This window comes from Balaenoptera physalus (genome assembly GCF_965194825.1).
Source record: "Balaenoptera physalus genome assembly, chromosome: 10".
In the NCBI taxonomy this organism is placed as follows: Eukaryota; Metazoa; Chordata; class Mammalia; order Artiodactyla; family Balaenopteridae; genus Balaenoptera; species Balaenoptera physalus.
Window position 1 is genome coordinate 39,547,144 of NC_138889.1, and position 20,778 is coordinate 39,567,921.

At 41.9% G+C, this 20,778-nt stretch overlaps 2 protein-coding genes across 10 annotated transcripts in view; both read left to right on the forward strand.

The window, feature by feature from the left end:
* The window catches only part of CCDC82 (coiled-coil domain containing 82), a 29,942-nt gene extending 25,193 nt beyond the window's left edge, over positions 1–4,749 (forward strand). For 7 of the 8 annotated variants that reach the window (XM_082409965.1, XM_082409963.1, XM_082409966.1 and 4 more), the window contains one exon: positions 3,458–4,749. In XM_082409965.1, coding sequence (XP_082266091.1) covers positions 3,458–3,523 — 66 coding nt within the window. In that variant the 3' untranslated portion in view covers positions 3,524–4,749. The other variant, XM_082409967.1, reaches the window with a different exon arrangement.
* Positions 4,750–8,142: 3,393 nt separating this feature from the next.
* MAML2 (mastermind like transcriptional coactivator 2) overlaps positions 8,143–20,778 on the forward strand; it is a 365,379-nt gene continuing 352,743 nt past the window's right edge. Inside the window, exon 1 of one of the 2 annotated variants that reach the window (XM_082409878.1) lies at positions 8,143–9,986. In XM_082409878.1, the coding sequence (XP_082266004.1) occupies positions 9,474–9,986 (513 nt within the window). In that variant the 5' untranslated portion in view covers positions 8,143–9,473. The remainder of the gene's footprint in view (positions 9,987–20,778) is intronic. The other variant, XM_082409879.1, reaches the window with a different exon arrangement.

Consider the following 20,778-nt stretch of genomic DNA (forward strand, 5'->3'; position numbering starts at 1 on the left):
CTGATGTTCTAAGCATTCACTCAGCTCATCAGATAAATTTTAATCAGCAATGATACTGTCCTTTAATGAAGGACCTCTGTCCTTTCAGTTTTACGTATGTGGTTTTCCTTACATATATATTAAGTCCCCTTATTTTCTTTGACAAAGTATAGGACTCACCTCTGCTTGTCTGCTTCCTATCTTTAGAACAGTTCTTGTGACCTGAGAGAGAAGAAGCACCTGGTGCCAATCTGAGGAAAGGATCTCGGCTGCCAGATCTAATACCACCCACATCCTCTTCTTGAGGACATGGGACTGAGCAGTGAGCACTGTAACTGAAGATCAAGGGGAATGCAGAGGTTTCAGGCCACGGCACTGATTTTGATTCCCCCATATCCTGTTGATCACTAAATTTGATATCAGGGATAAAGTGGGGGTTTTGAAGAGTGCACTGGATTCCCGAAGATCTGCTGGCAGCTCATAAGCTCTGGTCTGCTCACAGAGCTTTTAGAATTGTTACGGTGCATGGAAAGAATGCTAAAATGATTGCAATCTTCTAAAACAAGTCTAGTTACAGGACTGTATAAGAGAGAACAGATAAGAGATTTTCAGGCAACTCAGATCAACAGTATATTTAATCTTAAAAAAAAAAAAAAGGCTGACTTGAGATCCATTGCCTGCGTTATTTACATCATAGGGAAATTTGTAAAAGAGAAAAATAAAAAGAGAGCTTAGAGAATAAACTTAACGAGCAAAGGGAAAGAAAATGAGAACAACAAAACAGGAACTTCTTAGGACATTACAAGTTCCACAGAGGTCTCCTGGGCTGGTGAATGACATCAAGATTGGTTTCCCTTTTGACAATTATCCACCCACCACAAACCACCACCCAGTGATCTCCTTGCCTGCCCCCCACATCTTGACCCTTAAGTCGTCTTGTTCTCATTTTTCTCTCTTCAGCTTTTTATCTTTTACTTTGCTTCCACTTCTCTCACTCCCAATTCTTTCCTCCTTATCCTTCTCTGTGCTTTTTCATTTGCCTTGGGGAAGAGCCATCACTTACCCAGTAAGTCCCAACTTCATTTTCCTTAATGGCATTAAATTCTTAAGTGCTTTTATTGATGCATTTAAGTGTTGCCAACCTTCTACTGGAGTTGAAAGACCTATTGGAACACTACATTTTTTAAAAAAATTATGTACTAGGTGTAGCAAAATCACTGTGCATTACATATATTATATAATAATTTTGTATATAGGGAAGAACATTAAACTTCTTGCAGAAAAAAGTAAAAGCATTTCCAAATCACATACCTTAGAGAAAGCTTAACAAGGTCTATGACAACAGAAGGGACCTGGAATAAAAAAATATTCTTAAGAAAAGAAAGCCAACTATCACATTATGCTTAAAGAATAACAGTTAGCATTGGGCACTGAAGGTATTTCAAGATGGTGCATGTTTAGGACAATGTGCACATTTTTTTTCACATAAAATACCAAAGAACTTAATTTTCTTTTTGAGATCCCTCCTACTTTAAAAAAATTGTCTATAGACTTTCTCAAAAGATTTCCTAGAAACCAAAGAAGTTTATTAGCCAATATAAACCCATATGCAGCTTTTTGTGCTGTGATTAAACTTCAGGATTTATCAAGTACCCTGACATTTCTCAACATCACTCTGCCTCCCCCTCGGTGTGTGTGTGTATGTGTCTTTGAGTAATAGCACTACATGTGTTGTTGTGATGCATGACTTCTTCTTGGCCACAGTTATTCTAACCCTTTAGAATGCCTGGGCTCAGTGCTATTATGCTTGAGTGGCCACATCCATGGCTGTTTCTGCTCTTAGCTCTCAATTATTATGTGAACCCCTTCTTTTACCTTACACAAACTGTCTGTTCCTGTCTTTCCTCCCCCAGCTTGTGTTTCACACCTTGCTTTTTTCCTTACCTGACTCTTCTTCCTCTGAGCATTTTTCTTCCATTATCTCGGGATATCTCAGCATTTCTTCCCAAAGACCTGCGAACTAGACTAACTTCATTCTTCTTATTCTTCCTCCTAACAGTTGAACTAGGAGATCTGTTTTTAACTAATGATATTAAAAGGGTAGGAGCAATTCAAGTGTAAGAAAAGAACAAATGATAAGAAAATTGTAATGCAAAATTATAATAAAATGAAAATATATAATAAACATAATAGTAATATATGTCTCGTTCTAAATTAGAGCTGAAGAACATAGTATCATATGCACTGGCAAATTCTATCAAATGTTTTTTCTTTAAGAAGAGAGTGCCTATGATGATGGGGTTTCCAGGGAAGTTGAAGACAGGATTGTTGGGATGGGGTGGTGAATACATAACACCAGGAAGTGAAGAAAGTATGTCCATAGAAGTATCAAGTTTCAGTTCCTATCACCACAAGCGTCAGAGTTATCAGGATCCTCACTCACTTTACTGGGAGTAAAACCAGAGCTCACAAGTAGAGTTAAGAAACCATTAGGTCAGTTCATCTCCTCAGCTGAAGGAAGCACTCTGAACTCTGTCAACCTTGAAATCTCCAAATCATCCCAATTCCTCTCTTCTCTTGTCCTGCCCTGGTCTTTACTCTCCACCTTCATTGCCGTCACTCAAATGTAGGCCCTCGTTACCTAAATTATTACAGTAGACTCGTAACTAGTTGCCAAACCATTCTAGACTAGATGTTTCACCTTTTTTTTCCCAAAAAAATACACCTCAGATAGTGTCAATTTCCTGCCCTAACACCTTTGGCAGCTTTCCATCGCCTGTTACATTATTGCTAAACTCTGTAACCTAGCATTTCATACTACCTCTTTGGTTCAGTCTTATCTCTCTCAATTCCCCTACAAAACCTCAGATTGTAGTCAAATCCCGTGCTTTCTTGTGTTGTCACTGTTGTATGGACTTTTGTCTGCTAGAGAAAACTCTCCACCAAATCGTTGCCTACCAAATCTTTTTCCCCAGGACAGCTTAAATGCCACTGTTTCCTGGTCATCTCAGCTAACCATAACCTCTCTTCTGAAGCCGCATAACAGTGTCTATACTTCTTTATGGCACTTGTTATTTGTTGTCATTAGTGAACTCTGTTCTCCTTAGGGGCAGGGAAAGCAATTTTTTTTAATACCTAGACAGTCATTAGCAGAGTATTTGATATGTGTTATGTGTTCAGCAAATTTTTGTCGAATAAGTTATTGAAGTTGTTATATTTCTACTATAAATATGATAATAGAAAACTTATAATTTATAAGAAAGTTATGAAATTAATAATAATGTTCATTTTGATCTCTTTCCAATGCTTTATATGAATTAGAAATGCTTATTTGAAATTGAGTCCCTGTTCATAATAAGATTTTTGTTCACAATTACCATGAGATTAACTTGTTCCTATTTGTGTCTGTAGATTGAAAAGGCCTAGTTTATCTTCACTGCTTTGAGTAAAATAACTAGCTTTTTTATTGTATACACAGAAATACGGTCAACTTCAAGAATATCTCAATTTTGCGGATTACTTTCAAGATGAGAAGTTTGACTGAATTGTAACACATTTCCTTCAGAGAAGATTTTATAAATTCCTGTAAATGTGAAGATCATGAGTCTTGTTTCTCTATATCATGTGACATTTATATATTTTATGTATAGGTTCATGGCAAAATATCTTGTGTAAAACATATGTTCATCTTAATTTCCATGAAATGGCACTCTACAGTCTAATAAAACTTTTATCCGCTGTACGTAGAAAACATAAGCTTAATCATTTTTAAGTGTATTTTAAAGTTATATAACAATGCCTTTATAACATGTGACTATCAAGTGAACAAGCTGTTCATGTACTGTCAGTTTAATAGAAAAGCACTGTATTTAAAAAATGTATTTCGACTAACATCTATGCGTATTTATTGCTGAATTCCTGCCCAGATCTGTTTATTACCCTTTTGCAGTATTAAATGATCTTCACTAATATATTTTTTACTACTATCATTATCTAAATCAGTGGGCCATGAAAGAAACCTCAGTGTCTCATTCAATTCAGTTTCCTTGCCTCAGAATCAGACTGTAGTTTACCCGTTTCAAGTAGAGGAGTGCTTTTTCTCCTCTTCCAGAGTTTCCCTTACGAATAGATTTCAGGCCTCCAGAGTCTTCCAACCCTCACATTCAGGAATAATTTCATGATATGTATTTTCATGCTTCATGATGTTCTTTCTTTTTCCTATCCAATTTTGTCTACAGGTTAATGATTTAAGATGTATTTTATTTATTTTTATCCATTACTTTTCCCACATAGGTATTTACGTTAGGATCAGAAGATCTGAGAGAGACAAATTCAGCCAAAAATAGTTTAAAAGCATATTTTGGCATCTGCATTGCTTTGCACATCTAAATTTTCCCTTAATATAATAAAGTAAAATGGTTTCAGAGTGAACAAATGGACCCTGTCTATTCTGTATCTTTAATTCTTAAAAGTGGTATTCTCATAGGATCCAGTTCCCTGTGGAATTTTATTTATTTATTTATTTTTTACATCTTTATTGGAGTATAATTGCTTTACAATGGTGTGTTAGTTTCTGTTGTATAACAAAGTGAATCAGCTATACATATACATATATCCCCATATCCCCTCCCTCTTGCGTCCCCTGTGGAATTTTAGATACTTGTTTCTTACTTCAAGTGTTGGTTGAACCTAGCTTCATCTGTTATGTGGTTCACGGAATGGACTTCATTACAAACTGCATACATTAAAAATTGCATTTTATTAAGTCCTTACGTAGAGATTACTTAATATTTTCTGCAATTAATTTTCCAAAATTATCCCTATTATGATTGTAAACAAAACAGGGAGAAAGAGCTTACAAAGTTGTGAGAATACTGATGCTGATGTTTCATGTGAGGAGTGCATACCTTTTTAAAAGTGCGAAATAGAAATTTCAGTCCCATATGTCTATTATTCTTATTTTTCTGTCATATCGAAATAATCCTTAACCTATATGAAGCCACAGTTGAAAGTTGAAGTGAGTGTCCAAAAAGATGCAAGGCAGAGTTTAGAGGAAAAGTGATAGTCAAGTGCGAAGGGTGAAGGATCATGAATGATCTGTTACAAAAGAAGTCGAAGAAAAACGAAAGAATGATCTCTGAAGTATCTCTGATGACCCGGGAAGCATCACTTCTCGTATGTGACACTGCAGACAAGCTTGAGCCAGCTGAAGAGTGAGAGTTCCAACTGAAAGTTTTAAAAATTAACTTATCTATTCTTTTAAATAGCATGCATTTAATTTGTAAAAATGAAAGCACTAATGATTTTAGGGACTTATGATGGCAGCTGACCCAGTTCCTAGGTCAGGCATCGTGTTGGCTTGAAGCATTTTTCCTATTAGAACAGCATTCTGACTGTTGATCAGGAAATGCTAATAGGTAGTTTTGCTGATGTCTGGGGTCACTGCAAGTGAGCAAGCTTCTTCAGTAGGTGTTTGGAGAGTACAAGAGGCTTTTATGTACATGATAACACCAAAAGAATGGCAAAGAGACAGGCTGTCAGGAAATGAGAATTAGCATGGATCATGGGGCCAATAGCAAGTAGTCTAGAAGAAAATAGAAATGTTGAAAAATTAGAATTAACTTTTGCAGGTATTATGACATACTGTATTATTTTATCATCATCATTGATATCATTGATTCTATATAACACAAAAAATAGTTTGTAAACTTATAAATCTCACATGTCTATGAACTTTTTAGATCTGGGCATTTATTACTATAGTGTTAAATGCTTTGTGTTAGGTAGCTATGGATAGTAGAGATGGTGAGGAACACAGATGGACAAATAGAAAGGAACTAATGCTTTAAAAAAAATCCATAGAGCTATTACAGAAGCTTTAGGGATATAAGAGAGGGAACAGTTCCATAAAAGGGAAAGACAAGGAAAAAAAGAAATGTTTATTTTATTGGCAGCTGTATGTAATTGACCATATTTTCTCACTTGTCTGCTCTCATACTCAGATGAGTAGTTCTATTCACTACTCACTTCTTGGAGGTATTATAGGACTTGCTTAGACTCCAGCATGTTGATTGAGGTGTAATTGCAGCCCTTGAGCTATTTTGGGTATAGTCTGGTTTCCCTGTAACTCTTTTCACACTTGATACTGAGGCAGCAAGTCCAGTGGCTAAGAGAGTATAGGTTTGAAATCAGCCTTGAGTTTGAGTCCTGATATGTTACTTCCTAGTTAGCTTGAATAGTTTAATTTCAATAAGCCTCAGTTTCCTCATTTATAAATGGGGTTAATAATACCTCTCCCTCAGGATTGCTGGTGGATTAAAGGAGATATATGCGAAGTGCTGTGCCTGAAACAGTGACTGTAAATAAACAGTAACTGATGTGAATGGAAATGAGGATGTGGATGATAATGATGTCAGCTTGAAATTAAATGGCTGTAAAGGGTAAATTTGTACAAAAGATAACGTAAAGGAGTGTCCTACAACACTAGAATATAGTATGAAAATGTATTAAATTGTTGCTTGACAAGTTTTTAAGGTGTGTCCTTGCCTAGCTTAGAATTCAAAGTTTATGTCATTTAGGAATAGCGGATTTGACCAAAAACTCTGTTATTAATCAAAACCCGTGTTACTGCAGGACTGTAGAGTGAACAGTAAATTTTAATTTAAATATTGAATTTTTTCTCTTGTATCAAGTATGATTGCTAAATATAAAGTACCGATAGCAATAGAAAGAAGATAATGTCTAATGAATACACCTTCTTAAAAATCAAATATAAAATGATCAAAACTTCACTTTTTAATGACACCTCATGAGAGAGTTCTGCATTCAAATCTGCATACCTAACAAAGATATATTTCTGCCTTTCTCCATGAGTGGTTAGGAACTTAGCCTTGGAAGGGACAGACAGAAGTATGTTCCAACGAGAAGTAAAAAAGTTATATTGCATCAGAATGCACTTGTCCCAAATTCCAAACTAGCATTCCAGGATTTGTGAAAATAAAGTGAACTAATGTAGGCCAGCCTATCGAGAACTAAACTGTAGATAAATCCAGCCTTAAAATGTTTGCGTTGATCTTACCGATTCACTTCTATCCACAGCTCAGTTTGAAGCAGGACCGTGTTACTGAGATGCCAGAGTTGGTTTAAATTAACAAAGCCCCATTGCTTGAGACCTCAAATCCAAATGACTTCCAAGTTAGGGTACACAGAATATTTACGGACCTGACTATACCAATCTTGTGTTCACCTTAATTTATTCTCCATAATTGATAATAATAAGCAGAATCCAATATACATTTTGAGGTCTTAAAGGTAGGATTATCTGAAGATGAGGGGACAACAGTCTGTGTCAGAGATCTGTTTGGTTTGTGTTAGTAAACTTCTTGAAACTCGACTGCTACATAATGATTTTCCTCATTGTATATGGAAATCAGACAGCTATGGAGACCCCAGATCTTGCATTAGGTTTGTCGTAGGCAATCTTGTATTTTCAAAGAAATCTTTTTTTTTTTTTTTTTTTTCTTTCTGGAACTGGTATTGGTAATTTCATCATGGTAAACTATTTTAGTTATTCTTACTGATTTGCTTGTGATCACCCAGATTGACTTATCCAGAGACGTACAAAGCAGGCGGGCAGGTAGACAGACACCCGCCTGTCCTTTAGGAGCTAATGATGTGATTTCCTCTCCTCCCCCTCCTCCCCCCTCCCGCAACGCGCGCACACACCCCACGTCTCCCTGTGACACTCTTGAACATCTCCTCCGTGCTCACCCAGCTCTCGCTAGGGTGCGCAGGGGTGTCATGGACAACATACTGAAAAATGAAAATGACATCCTCAGGGGGGCGTAACGGAGGTCTGGAAGGGAAAATACATCCCCTGGCCGGGAATTTCTTCAACATTTCGAGCTGGTGAAGTAGTCGACTAGAGGTTGGGGAATTTCCCCAGCCTTCTCCCCCGCCCCGGAGCCGAGGCGGAGGCCGAGCTGCGCGCGCCGCCGCCATGCGCAGGCTTTGGGATTCACCTCTTCAGCCGCTGGGAGGCCCTCTGCGTTCCCCTTTCCCCGGCGCCGGCCGCCTTGCTCGCCTGTGCAGTGGCACCCGCCTTCCACCAGGGAGCCTCGGGCGAGCGCTCCCCCCGCCCCCCGCCACCCCCCCCCCCCCCCCACCCGCAGCTCGCTGGCTCTCTCTTTCTCCCTCTGTCTCACTCTCTCTCTTTCTCTCCCTCTCCTATCGGAGCACAATGAAAGCCTGTGTATCGCCGTGACTCCGGGCAGCGGAGCCAGTGTCAGCCCAGCGGCGAACAACAGACGGGAAAGAGAAAGGAAAAGACCAGCTACTTTCTTTTCCATCTCTAAAGCGGAGCAATCCAAGAGATAGAACCACATTGCTTATTGCGAGTCCAGACCCTCAGATCCACTGGCCGGGGATGGAATGTACAAAAGTGGACAGAAAAGTGGCTGGACATGACTCGGTGCAATTTGCTGGAAGTTTGTAAGTTTGACCATCGTTTGTAAATTACTCTCGGAGGAGTTTGTCTCTCTTGATACTGTATTAGAATCGAGCCGGGGGTGAGGACTAGGGACGTAAGCGGGGAAGAAAAAAATGTGTTGAAGGATCTCTCTCAGTGGCTAGTGACTTCAGACTGCTTTCATTTAAGGCTGGGAAACCTTAGAGGGAATGAGGATTTTACTGGTGATTGGATTAGCTGAAGAAAAAAGCATGGTCCAAAAGTCCAGTTACTGACATTAACAATTGAAAAGCTGCCTCCCGTTCTTTGGGGAGAGGATCACATCCTACAGTCCCCCAAAGGGGAGAAAACACCGGAGCAAAGGGAAAGGGAGGAACAATTAAAAGCCAAAAGACAGTATCTCTTGATTTTTGTACGTTTTGAACATTGACTTCAAAAAGCTTCTGAAACAGCACTTTTTTTTTTTTTTTTTTTTAACCTGAGGAAAAGTAAAGGCCGTGGGTTACAGAGACCATGGTAGAAATGGGTTTCTCTGCAGAAACATCCCCATAAAGAATCTTCCAAAACAACTAGGTGAGGGGGAGTCCAGCTCTGTATTAATACCTCTCACAATTCCCTTTGCTGTCTGTTCCTGTCTCTCACTTGACAGTCCCTGAATTCTTGCTCTTACCCCCAGATCGTGTGTTTACAAAGTACCTAGTGGCTCTTGTCAGCTTGGTGGGGGGAGAAAAACCCCACTAACTCTGTCCAACTTCTCCAGAGCTGTCAAATGCAATTAGAGTAAGTTGATCAGGGTTTGTTTCCAAATTACCCTCTGCGATTGGTTTCTATTCTTTCTCCTCACCCTCTTTTACTCACTCCCCTCCCCCATACCTTCTCCACTACTCCCCCCAACCTCTGAAGACCTCTATTCATGTGGCCCTGAACACTGAGCGCACATTGTCAACAGCAGATTTGCCTGCACTAACCAGCCATAGCCTCCTTCCACCTCACCATCCCAGAGGCAGCAGTCATTGTGTCCAGTAAGATGGGGGACACAGCGCCCCCGCAGGCCCCCACAGGAGGGTTAGGGGGGGCCCCTGGGGCGGGGCTCCTTGGAGGGGGCTCGGTCACCCCGAGAGTGCACAGTGCCATCGTGGAGCGCCTTCGGGCTCGGATCGCCGTCTGCCGCCAGCACCACCTGAGCTGTGAAGGACGCTACGAACGGGGTAGGGCCGAGAGCTCAGACCGGGAAAGAGAGAGCACCTTGCAGCTCCTGAGCCTCGTGCAGCACGGCCAGGGGGCGAGGAAGGCTGGCAAGCACACCAAGGCCACTGCCACTGCTGCCACCACTACAGCCCCTCCCCCGCCACCTGCTGCCCCTCCTACAGCCTCCCAAGCGGCAGCGACAGCGGCCCCACCGCCCCCACCGGACTATCACCATCACCACCAGCAGCACCTGCTGAGCAGTAACAATAATGGTGGCAGCGGTGGGATCGACGGGGAGCAGCAGACACCGGCCTCAACCTCGGCGGACCAGAGGAACTCGGCCCTGATTGCGGTAAGGCACCTGGTTTTCTCCTGATTCTGGCTGTGGTCGTGTGGACTTTGGCGAGGGTAGAGCTGGCCTCGGCCTGACGTAGAGTGGACGGCGGTGCAAAGGGCCAAGATGCCACCTGACTACCTCAAAGGCTATTGGGTGTCTTGTTTCTGAGGTGTTACTAAACCCGTCCTCGTCAAGTCCTGCTGGTGTTCATTCGTGGGTTTTCCTCCACCTGTAGAGTATTCCTTAAGTGGTAAGGAACTTGAGTTTTCCAGAGTTTGCTCTGGGGTCCAGAGCTTGCAGAAGGATTGGCAATGAGCGGCAAGATCTGAGCCGTTGAGGAAGGTCTTGTCTCAGGAAGCCTCCTGCTTTGGCGAGCCAGCACTGATTAGGCCCAGCAAGCCATGCTTAGCCTGAAAGCATTTGTTTAGCAGTCCAGATGACCTTTAGCCAAGCCTTTTCCTTCTTGTCCTATTTCCCCTTCCCTCTTTGAAGTGGCCCCTTCTCCTTGGGTCAGGAGAACATAAGTGGTAATCTCTAGCAGAGCAAGTTCCCTGAGCGTTCCCTCACTCAAAACCAAAAACTTGGGGAAATAACCCAAAGACTGGTGAGGGAGTGTTTTTACAAGGCCTGCTCCCTGATTTCTTACAGACTCCCCCACTGTCCGCATCTAGCTTCTTTCCACAGGCACTACAATCAGATAGTGCCCACTTACAGCCTTCACTAAAATGGGCAGGCGCAAAGGGGCTGTTTCCATGCTGTCATCCTAGAGAGTGCCTTGTCTTCAGCCATTCCTGGTGACAGGACATCCAACCTGAAAGTTGTGATTAGGTTTCTGGCTGGAAGTTCTTCCTCAGAGGTATAGACACACCTCATCCGAGAGGGGGTAGCCCTTGACTCATTGGTTCTTGGTGCTAGTCTTGGTCAGGTGACTGCCTGCCGTGTGCTGGCTTTCCCCCCAAAGCTGCTGGGCCCATAGCCTCAGGGTAGAAGGTGGAGCCCTGCCCTGCAGCCCTGCAGCCCTGCAGCCCTGCAGCCCTGCAAACTTCCTCCATTTCTGAGTTCTGTGGGGATTCGGAAGTCCTGTGTCCGCTCACAGCACAGCTCCAGTTTGCCCAAGCCAGCCCTAATGAAAGTCAGCAACAGGAAATGGCCATGCAAGCTGAAACGTCCTCAAGAAGCCCAAAGGAGAGGAGGGCACTGGGTTGAACTCCTTCTCCAAGGGAGCTTGAGAAGGAGCTCTAGGGAGAGGACATCCTCCAGCCAGGCCCCTAGGATGCTTCTCTGTGACTCCTTATCCCTGCCCTGGGTCTGTGATGGTTGAAGTTTCCAGAAAGTCTGGGGGCTGGACTGGTGCTGTTCTATTCCACCACACATTTTGCTTGAGATGCCTAGAACTGCAACTTCCTGGCGCCAACTCCAGACGAAAGATAACTGCCAACAGTTAAACTGCCCAATGTTTGTTGTTTTATCCTTGGATACAATTAGCCTGTGGGGTTATATTAGTGCTTCAAGGCCTAATTTCCTTTCCCTTCCACCTGCTCTATCCCCACCTCTCCCTGGAATTCCCTAGGACAGCAATGAGAGTTTGTTTCGACGTGTTGAGGTAAAGGGGGGCAGGGCGGGTAAAGAATCACTCAGATGGAGGGAAGAATGAGGTTTGTATGTGAGTGTGTGTGTCCCTGGCATCTGCAGCCAAAAGCATCTAAATGCCTTGATTGTCCCCAGTAAATTTATAATCTGTCTGCAAGTCTCCCAATAATACCGCCTTGTGTGCTTCACAGTCTCCTGGTAAGTGTTTCTGGGGGTGATACAGGGAACCAGGCGCCCAGCCCTTCTCAGTGGAGAAGACAGATCTCTGTCCTGGGTGCCAAGATTGGATGTGGCCTTCACATCCCAGCCGCTGCAAGGAAGGTGTCTGCTTACGGCCTCGTTCTTTTGGTTTTTGCTTTTCTCCCACTTGGAAGGAAGATGAGGCTGCCTCTTTCTCCTGGGGGCTTGGGGATGCGAATTGAAACCAACTTCAGTGGTTATTGTAACTTTACGACGATAGCAATATCCATGCTGGGAGGAAGTGAGAGCACCATGTCTGGCCTTTCCCCACTGGAGGCTTACTGCTGCAAAAGGCAAAGGTGGCTGTGCCTTCCCTCCTGTTCTAAGAGGGAATCTGCTTTCTCTCCCCTGACTACCAACCATCTCCTAAACATCCCCTTAGAGGAGCTCCCTCCCCGAGTGCCGAAAAGACTGATGAGAGGTGCAGTGTGAGTTAGGAGTAAGAAGTCCAGTGTATTTCTGATGGTGGCTTTTCACTGCAAACCTGTGCCATTGCAAGGGTTGATCCACCACCCCCCTTTTGGTTATTGGAAATTCCCTTCTCCATTTTAGCTTCTAAATTTGGCGCTCTGTTACTCAGCGTGGTACTCAGAGATGGTGATGCAAGTACTGTATTAACCTGATAACATTGTGTCCGAAGGGAGGCCTGGGCATTTGGGAGTGATTCACTAAGCCTGTTAAATCTGCAGGTCTCACTTTGCTCAGGATCCTCTTATTTTCAGAAACACCATCCATTTAAAGGGGCCTTTGCACAGAATGGGTGTCAGAATTCTTTCTTAATACTGTGTCCATAACTAGATTTATTTCTGTCTGGGTGTGTTGAAGGTATCCCTTTAATAGTTAATTCGTATGCCCTAAGTGGCCATAAATGTCCTTTGGAGAAAAGGAGAGAATATTGATCATCTAAAATCGAATATGCACGGTGTCCTCAGATGAAAGCCCTGTGTCCTGCATACCTGTTAGTACAATGCCTTGTATATAGTCAGTAATATTTGAATGAGGGTGGAAAGGGAACTTCTGTTCTGTGGGATAGTGCTGTCTTTGAGGGGTGTGAAACTACAAGAAATATATAATGTCTGAGATTTTCAATAGCCTGAGTTTCAAGAACAATGCAAGAAATAACCTCCAAGCTGGTTCTAATTCTGTCCACATTGAGAGCCTAATTCTGCAGCCCTTACTCAGCCAGTTTCTTCATTTAACTCAAGTGCAAGTTCAGGGGAAGCCCCATTACTGCAGAGATTGCAGGAACAGGGCCTTTAAAGAGGGCCTGGATTGTAAGGGTTTAAGCAGATCTGCATTTCTAACCACTTGGAGCAGGCTTTAGGCACTAAATCATTTTCTGGTGAAGTATGTTTGAATCTTTGAATGAACTGTGAAACTGAATAATTGCTGGTCCATGGAACAGAAAGGTTTAGAGCTTCCGTGGTGCATTATTAATCTTTCCCTTTTGCCTGAGACAAGCTCTTTTTCTGTTGCTTAGACTGTGTTGCTAGGCTGGATAGATAAGTGGTTCTAAGTCATCTTTGGCTTCAGAGATTATCTTTTCTCTAATGTAGTGTGGAGGAAAGAAAACAGATCAGAAGGAGACTGCATCCTCGGCCTGTGCCTGCTTGATCACTAACGAGCTGGGTGACCTAGGACAAGTTACTTAGCAGTCATGTGTAAAACAGAACAATAATGCTGCCCTAGCTCGTTGAGAAAGCCAATGAATGTGTGTTTCTGAATAGGCTTTGGAAAAAAATTAAGCACTGCAGAAATGCAAGGCATTATTACTAGTATTACTACTAATAAACTACTAGACAACAAATCATAATACCAGTTTTTCCAGGGATTAAAAGTGTACTTAAGCTTTCAGTTGTCTGTTTTAAATGGTGAAATAGCTTTTACTGTAAATAGAGGGGTTGGTATTTCAAATTCAATGCTGTCAAGATAAGACTGAGCTATCAGAGTACTTAAGTGTTCCCGAAGGTACCAGGAAATCCTAGTGAAAATGTGCAACGGTGTGAAAGTGTTTAGGGTCTTTTACAGGCCCCTGCACAGACCTGAGCAGCTTTGGAAAGGTGTGTCCCCCGGCGTGTGTCAGGAATATTAGAAAAGTAGTTTGCACAAATGACATGGGAAAGTTAACTATTTTGTCAACAATAGTCTAAAATGTTAATTGTTAGCCTAAGAAAGTCAAACCAGTTAAATCATTGCCAGAGTCCCCTGGTTATTTTTAACTGATAATAATCAAGTTTCCAATTGACAGTTCAAAATTTGAGGGCCGTAGGGTGGGCGTGGGGCTGAAAACAGAAACAATTCATTGGCCAGGGCTGGGTGTCTGCAGCTATCCATGTGGTAAATGTCCTCCGTGGGACAGCGATAGGCGTGTTTACATTGTTTATACGTGCAGCCATCATTTCCTTAAAAACTGACCTATTTTTGTTCTGTTTTCCAGAACAAAGTAATAAAGGGGGCGTTCTTATCTATCCAGAACCTTCCTACTACTTCTTTCCAGTAAAGATAATTGTAAGATCTCACAAAGGCAAAAAGAGTTCAAGTGGAGAGAGAAGTTGGTACACTCCTTTATCAAAAATGGGTAGAAAGCTTGTTTTGACAGCCAAGTAATGTTATTATGTCACCCAAGAGGTCTTGCTTGTTTAGGTCAATGTTTATTTATAGAAGGCATCTGCTTTCTTTGAAATAATGTCTTTGCTAGGTGATGCTTATCAAATTTTTCTCAACCTTAAAGTTTAGTGCGGTATGGCTCCCCTCTGCCAGTAAACCTTTTGTTAAGTACCGAGACAAGCATGGGTGTCCAAATGTTCTTAGGCATAACAAATATGACTGAAAGGGTGGCCTTGATTAGCTGTTTTTGTTTTTATTGTTGTTGTGTGTGTTTGTTTTTAGCACTGCTATTTAATCTCAAAAAGCTTAGAAGGAAATTTGAAAAAAATCATCCAGTTCTGCTATGCATGGCAGCTAAACCATTCCGAGTGGCTTCTACTACTTCCTTGTATTTTAATCCAGTCCCTTTTATATGATCACAGGCAGGATCATGTTTAATGAAAACAATTCTAAATTCTTTCTTCTGCATTTTCATGATAATTTCCCTTATACTTTAACAGGTTCTGTGGGAGAATAGAGAAATACAGCTAAAGAGCTAGTCCCTTCTTACCTACAGGCTAGTCGTCAATCAAGACCACATGGACACAGTAAAAGTACTTAACTAGGTAGAGTGGACCAAAACTGATATAGAAAATCAGAGGGAGAGAGGAATAAATATTTATTGAGCCCTAGAATGTCAAGGCACTTTTACTGTATACTTTATGTAATGCTTAAAAAAAAGAAAGAGAGAGAGATGAGTAAGCAATATTTGGCTATTTTACAGATAAGGAAACTGAGGCTTAGAAATTTAGTAAATGGAAGAATTTCATGCATAGATTTTCGAGTTTGCCCCGTGTTTGATCCCTCCTCACACCTACCAGCTGTATGAGCTTGGGGAAATAATTTTCTTTTTGGGCATCAGTATCTTCATCTGTAAAATAAAGCTAATATTCTTTAGCATAACAGTCAGCGTAGTGCCTGACACATCGCGGGTACTCAAAACATGAGTGCTGTTAGTAGCAGGTAGGAGAGAAAGTCAAACCCAGGCCAGGCAGCACTTATTGGAGAATGTGGGTCCCCAGCAGGCCTGGGAGGAGCAAGAGAGAAGGTGGAATGAGGAGTGGGGCTGCTGGGTGCCAATGTGGGTGAACCTTGGGTGTCTGGGGACAGAGAGTGGAGCCTGGTTGACACTGTGGTCGCGTGTGAGCAGTGAGGGGAACACGTGAGGCCGATCCACCTCCTGGAGGGTCCGGAGCTCTGGCAAGAGTGTATCAGAAGCCCTGGGAAATGGTCGAGCGAGGAAGGCTCAGAGGAGTCAGCGTCTGTGAAGCAATAATAATCCTTCATATACTTGAAGACAAGTATTACATTTCCCCTCCAGCAGCCTCTTCTCATTGCGCACTGCCTAAGTGTTCTGTATTACCTATCTTCAAGTCCCTTGAGCTGCTTAATGCCTTGCTATTTACACACTTCTCCCATTCACTGTGAGTTATATACAGCGTGACATGGCCTTTGGCATTGAAAGGAGATGGTTTTAAAAGCACAGTCGCTAGACGCAGAAGAGAAACTAAAAGAAGCCGAACCAACTACACCTCTCTTCTTGGGCTGGCTAAGCCTTCCAGTGCAAATAAGAATTTCCCCCGTGGGTAAAAGTGGGTTCTCTTGATGTTCAACTGATCTTCCCAACAAATGAGTTTATTAACTTGGAAAAGGTCTTTTCATTAAAACAACAACAAAAAAAAAATCATGAGCAGAAATTTATGAGAAGCTGTGAGCCCAGATAGTCTTTGAGATTTACTTGCTTTCTCCCTTGCTTTTTAATTACAGGTGGGTTACAGATCTTTTACTCTCCCTAAGGTCAGTTAGATACCGGTTTCCCCTATTTGGTCCATGTTCACAGGGCACAGGGAAGGAAGGCTCCTATGGAGTAGATGGCTGAGGAAAAAAGTCAACAACTCCTTCCCTCCCTGATTCGAGGCAGGATGCTGGGATACTGACCATAGCTGGAGTGGCTCTCCATCTTCGGCTCCTAGCTCTGACCCTTTCCTATACATATCTAAGGGACAGGTGTGAAAGAGTGAAAGCTGTTCTTTTTCCTTGGAGAGGGGATGAAGAGAGAGGTTTATATATTCTCCGCAAGGCTTGAAGAAGACTAGAGAGTCGGGCCCTACCACAAGCAAATTGCCAAAGGAATGGCTAAGAAATGGGCAGATAGCAGTATTTGACATGCACTGTGGTCTCTGTGGGTCTTAATGGTTTTAGCAAAAGTTCTGAAATTTCATATCAAGATTGTGGACATGGGTGCTTTTTCGAGTTTGGGGAAATTATCCATGAAGTCAATAAAGAATCATTGTGCAGCTATTCTATGCCAAGAGAATGAATGTATCCATGATGAGCGATTTGATATAGCCTCTGTCTTCTTGGAATTTACAGTCTGAAAGGGGTGTGGGTGTGGTTGGAACCAGAAGTGTTAAAGTCAGCTTGAGGTGGCAAGACATCGTAACACTTAAGAACCTGGGGTTAGGGTGAGACTACCTGGTTTCAAATCACAGCTCTACAACTTACTAGCTATGTCTTCTTGGTTAATTTAATTAAACTCTCCAGCCTCAGTTTTCTCACCTGTAAAATGGAATGATAGTGATATAGCTAACTACTTCCTGGCACCTAGAAGAGGCTCAATACATTTTAGATGTCAGATGATAATTTATTATTAAATTATTATTTAATTTATTATTAATGTGAGAAGTGACATAGTCAAGTCAGATCCGTGGTTTTTCCAGCTCAAGATTCTATCCCCAAAAGGATGTCAGGGATATTTTATGCAAGGGATGGCTTTTCTCTTTATATTTATTTAAAATGGTTAGTGAAGTATACCATATTACCCAGTATATCCATACTATCCCTAAATAGTTTACTATGGAGATGCCATCTGGGATGGGTTTACATTTCTATGAAATGGGTTGAATAGTGTCCTTCTCCAGAACAGGATCAATTAATATCTCTTCCATTCCTGGGATTCTAGGACTCCTAATCTAGAACTTGACTAGAGGGAGTGTTTATTTGACTCCTTACTTCTTCTTGAATAAAGGCTGGGTTTCCATTTAGTTGCCCAGGGAGTGTGTTGTGGACTCTGTGGGTAAATGAGAAATTTAGGCTATTGAGAATTTGGAATGATTAGAATGGAATAGTCCAAATTTACCAATTTAACTGAATTATTAATGCATACTGACGAATAATTCTTAAGTGAATCTGGTCACAGAGTCGCAAAGAGTTAGCAGTTCCCTGCTGTGGAGATTTAAATGTATGCTTTTGAAAGCCAGGTCCCTTGCTCGAGTTGCCAGGGAATCAGTTCTCTCACTGCAACCACACACAAACAGGCGGCACGAACTTGCCCTCTTCCCAACCCCGACCTGGAGCATGTTGAAAATTTCAAGCCTTGATGTGGGTCTTAGCTTGGAATCTCTTCTTTGCTCAGTACCTCCTCAAGTGTGACTTTCCATAAGAAACACGAGGAAAATGCTGCCAAGGCTTCAAAGCGAGTTTCTGTGAGGATAATTCTTAATCAAAAGCACAGTGTTTCTATGAAGAAGTGACAGGATTAGAATGAGCATAATCTTGTTCTTGGTGGATGATATTTGGATAAGGACGGATTTCTTGGTTCTAACTCAGAGCAAAGAATGTAGTCAAAACTTTTTTGGTAGTTTCTTTATTCCCCATCGTTTAAACTTACATTCCCCTCCTCCTCTTGAAGGATAATATTCTGAGGAAATGTAGAATCAAACTCGTGTTGGGTTTGTTTTGTTTTATATTGTTTTTAACAGTGTTCTTGCTTCCGGAGTCATGGCTGGTTCCTATGTTAATATAGAATCATTAACATTGTTGTTTTAAAAGTTCTCTTTTGTCAGAAATGTGGTTCAGTTTTCCAGCACACTAATAACTCTCACCCACATGAAGCCCAACACCTTGAATTCCTCACTGTACAACAGGCTTCTTTTCAGGTAGTTCTGAAGGATTTGAACAGAAAATTAATTACATGTCTTTTTCTTTCTTTTTTTTTCCCAGAAAATTTACTTAAGGCCAAAGTTTCCTTCAACTGCTAATAACTTACCAGGGGTTTGTTGGATACACAGTATAATCTCTTAGCGTCATGGTAACCAGGGTGCAAAGAAGTGGCTTAATTGAATACAATGTGTACTGTACTGTGTCTTTGGAATGATGATTGCCACACTTCGGTGTACACCGCTCATTTCTGGCGGTCTCTGGAGTCTAAATTATGTAAAAATAAAAACATTCTCTGGCTGAGCAGCTGAGAAACTAATTTTTCGTTGTTGTTCACCTAAGTAGGCCTATACTTGCTAAACCGGCAAAGGCTTGCACATTTGATTGCCACACTGCACCATGTAATTTCAGACAGCAAAACCTGTGTACTGGTGGTATTATCCCACTTGGTTGTTTCACAGAGGTGTTGAAAAAGAGCAAAGTACAGACATAAGCGTAAACAGGAAAGAGCAGTGGTCCTTCTGACAGAAACACAGGGCAGAGGCGATAGATCAGGAAAGTTTGCACCCAAGTCCTGTTGCCATTGCACCAACGAGAGCTTCCTTTTCTCGCTTAGATTCTTTGCATGTGCATCTGTTTGCAGGCTCATTCCCCCGGAGAGAGATTCTGAGCTGTCTTTGTGCTAAATTAAACATTAGTTTTCTCCTTGGGAACCTGATCTTCCAAAGACTAGGCAACAGTATCTTTCTGAGAGAGCTCTCAGCTCCCTCAGGAAGAGGCTAGCTCAGGAGCTTTCTCACCTCCACTGTCTGCTTCGCTGGTGTTGAGTGTGTGCTGCATGTGAATGTTTTGCCTAACCGGGTCTAGAAGCCCTTAGAGCAAGGACTTGTACTCTTAGTTTTGGTATAATGCAGGAGGACCCATGCTGTCTTAGAATGTATTAAATGGAAATGATCAGAGCAACACCCAGATCATGGAAGATTTCAACCACCCATGGGAAGGAGTTTCCTTTGCTCACTGCCCCCCAAATTCCAAACCCACAGCAATGAAAGAGGGCGTATGTGGCAAAATAGAAGCCATCTCATTTCTGACCTTCTCATCTCCGTCCTGCCCGTCCCCTAAGAGGGCTAGTTCATATTGATCTAAAAATAGGCACTATTCTATCAATTTATACAGTCTCATGAACCCTTAGAGAGAAAACAGATCAAACCTGTTTCTCATAGGTGAAAAAATTAAACCCCATTTAAAAGCAAACAAGCACTCCAAGTTCCCATAGCAATAGAGGTAGAACTAGAACCCAAGTTTTCTGACATCTGTTCCAGGTTATAAAAAGTAGTCCTTTTTAATAAATCTATAAAAAGAACAGTTAAGGACAATGTAGGATTTATATTAGTTTTGATAGTAGAAGGAGCATGGAGTTTAGAGCCTGTGGTAAGCTGTTTTTTACTTTTTTTAAATTTAATTTTGGGGCTTCCCTGGTGGCGCAGTGGTTGAGAATCTGCCTGCCAATGCAGGGGACACTGGTTCGAGCCCTGGTCTGGGAAGATCCCACATGCCGCGGAGCAACTAGGCCCGTGAGCCACAATTACTGAGCCTGCGCGTCTGGAACCCGTGCTCCGCAACAAGAGAAGCCGCAATAGTGAGAGGCCTGCGCACCGCGATGAAGAGTGGACCCCACTTGCCACAACTAGAGAAAGCCCTCGCACAGAAATGAAGACCCAACACAGCCATAAATAAATAAATAAATAAATAAATAAATAAATAAACCCAAAGTTTAAAAAAAAATTAATTTTATTTATTTTTTAACATCTTTATTGGAGTAAGTTGTCTTTTAAATGATCACGATTCCTTCCATCCCACACACCCCTTTGTAATGTGACTTTACCACTCCTCCCATTGAAAAGTGGATGCTATTTCTCCCCAGTGAACCTTGAATAGCCTTGCGACTTGTTTTAACCAAAAGTGTATGACAGAAATGGCGTTGTGCTACTTCTGAGGATGGGCTTTAAGAAGCTCTCTTAGACGTAAAATTTGTTAAGAGTAAGTCTTAAGTGTTCTCCCATAAACAAACAAACAAGTAAGTAAATAAAAATAAAGAGGACAGGAGAAAACTTTGGGAAGGGACGGATATGTTTTCAGCCTTGATGGTGGTGCTGGTTTTCTGGGTGTATACTTATCCCCAAACTCATTGAGTTGTATACATTAAATACGTATAGCTCTTTATATGTCAATCATACCTCAGTAAAATGGTTAAATAAAAAAGCCCTCTTGGGACACTGAGACCACAATATAATGAAGCTGGTCTAGCCAACTGGAGGATGAATGTCCACATGCTGAGAACCAAGGTACCCCTGCCTCTAACCAGCACCAACTGCCAACACGAGAGCGAGGC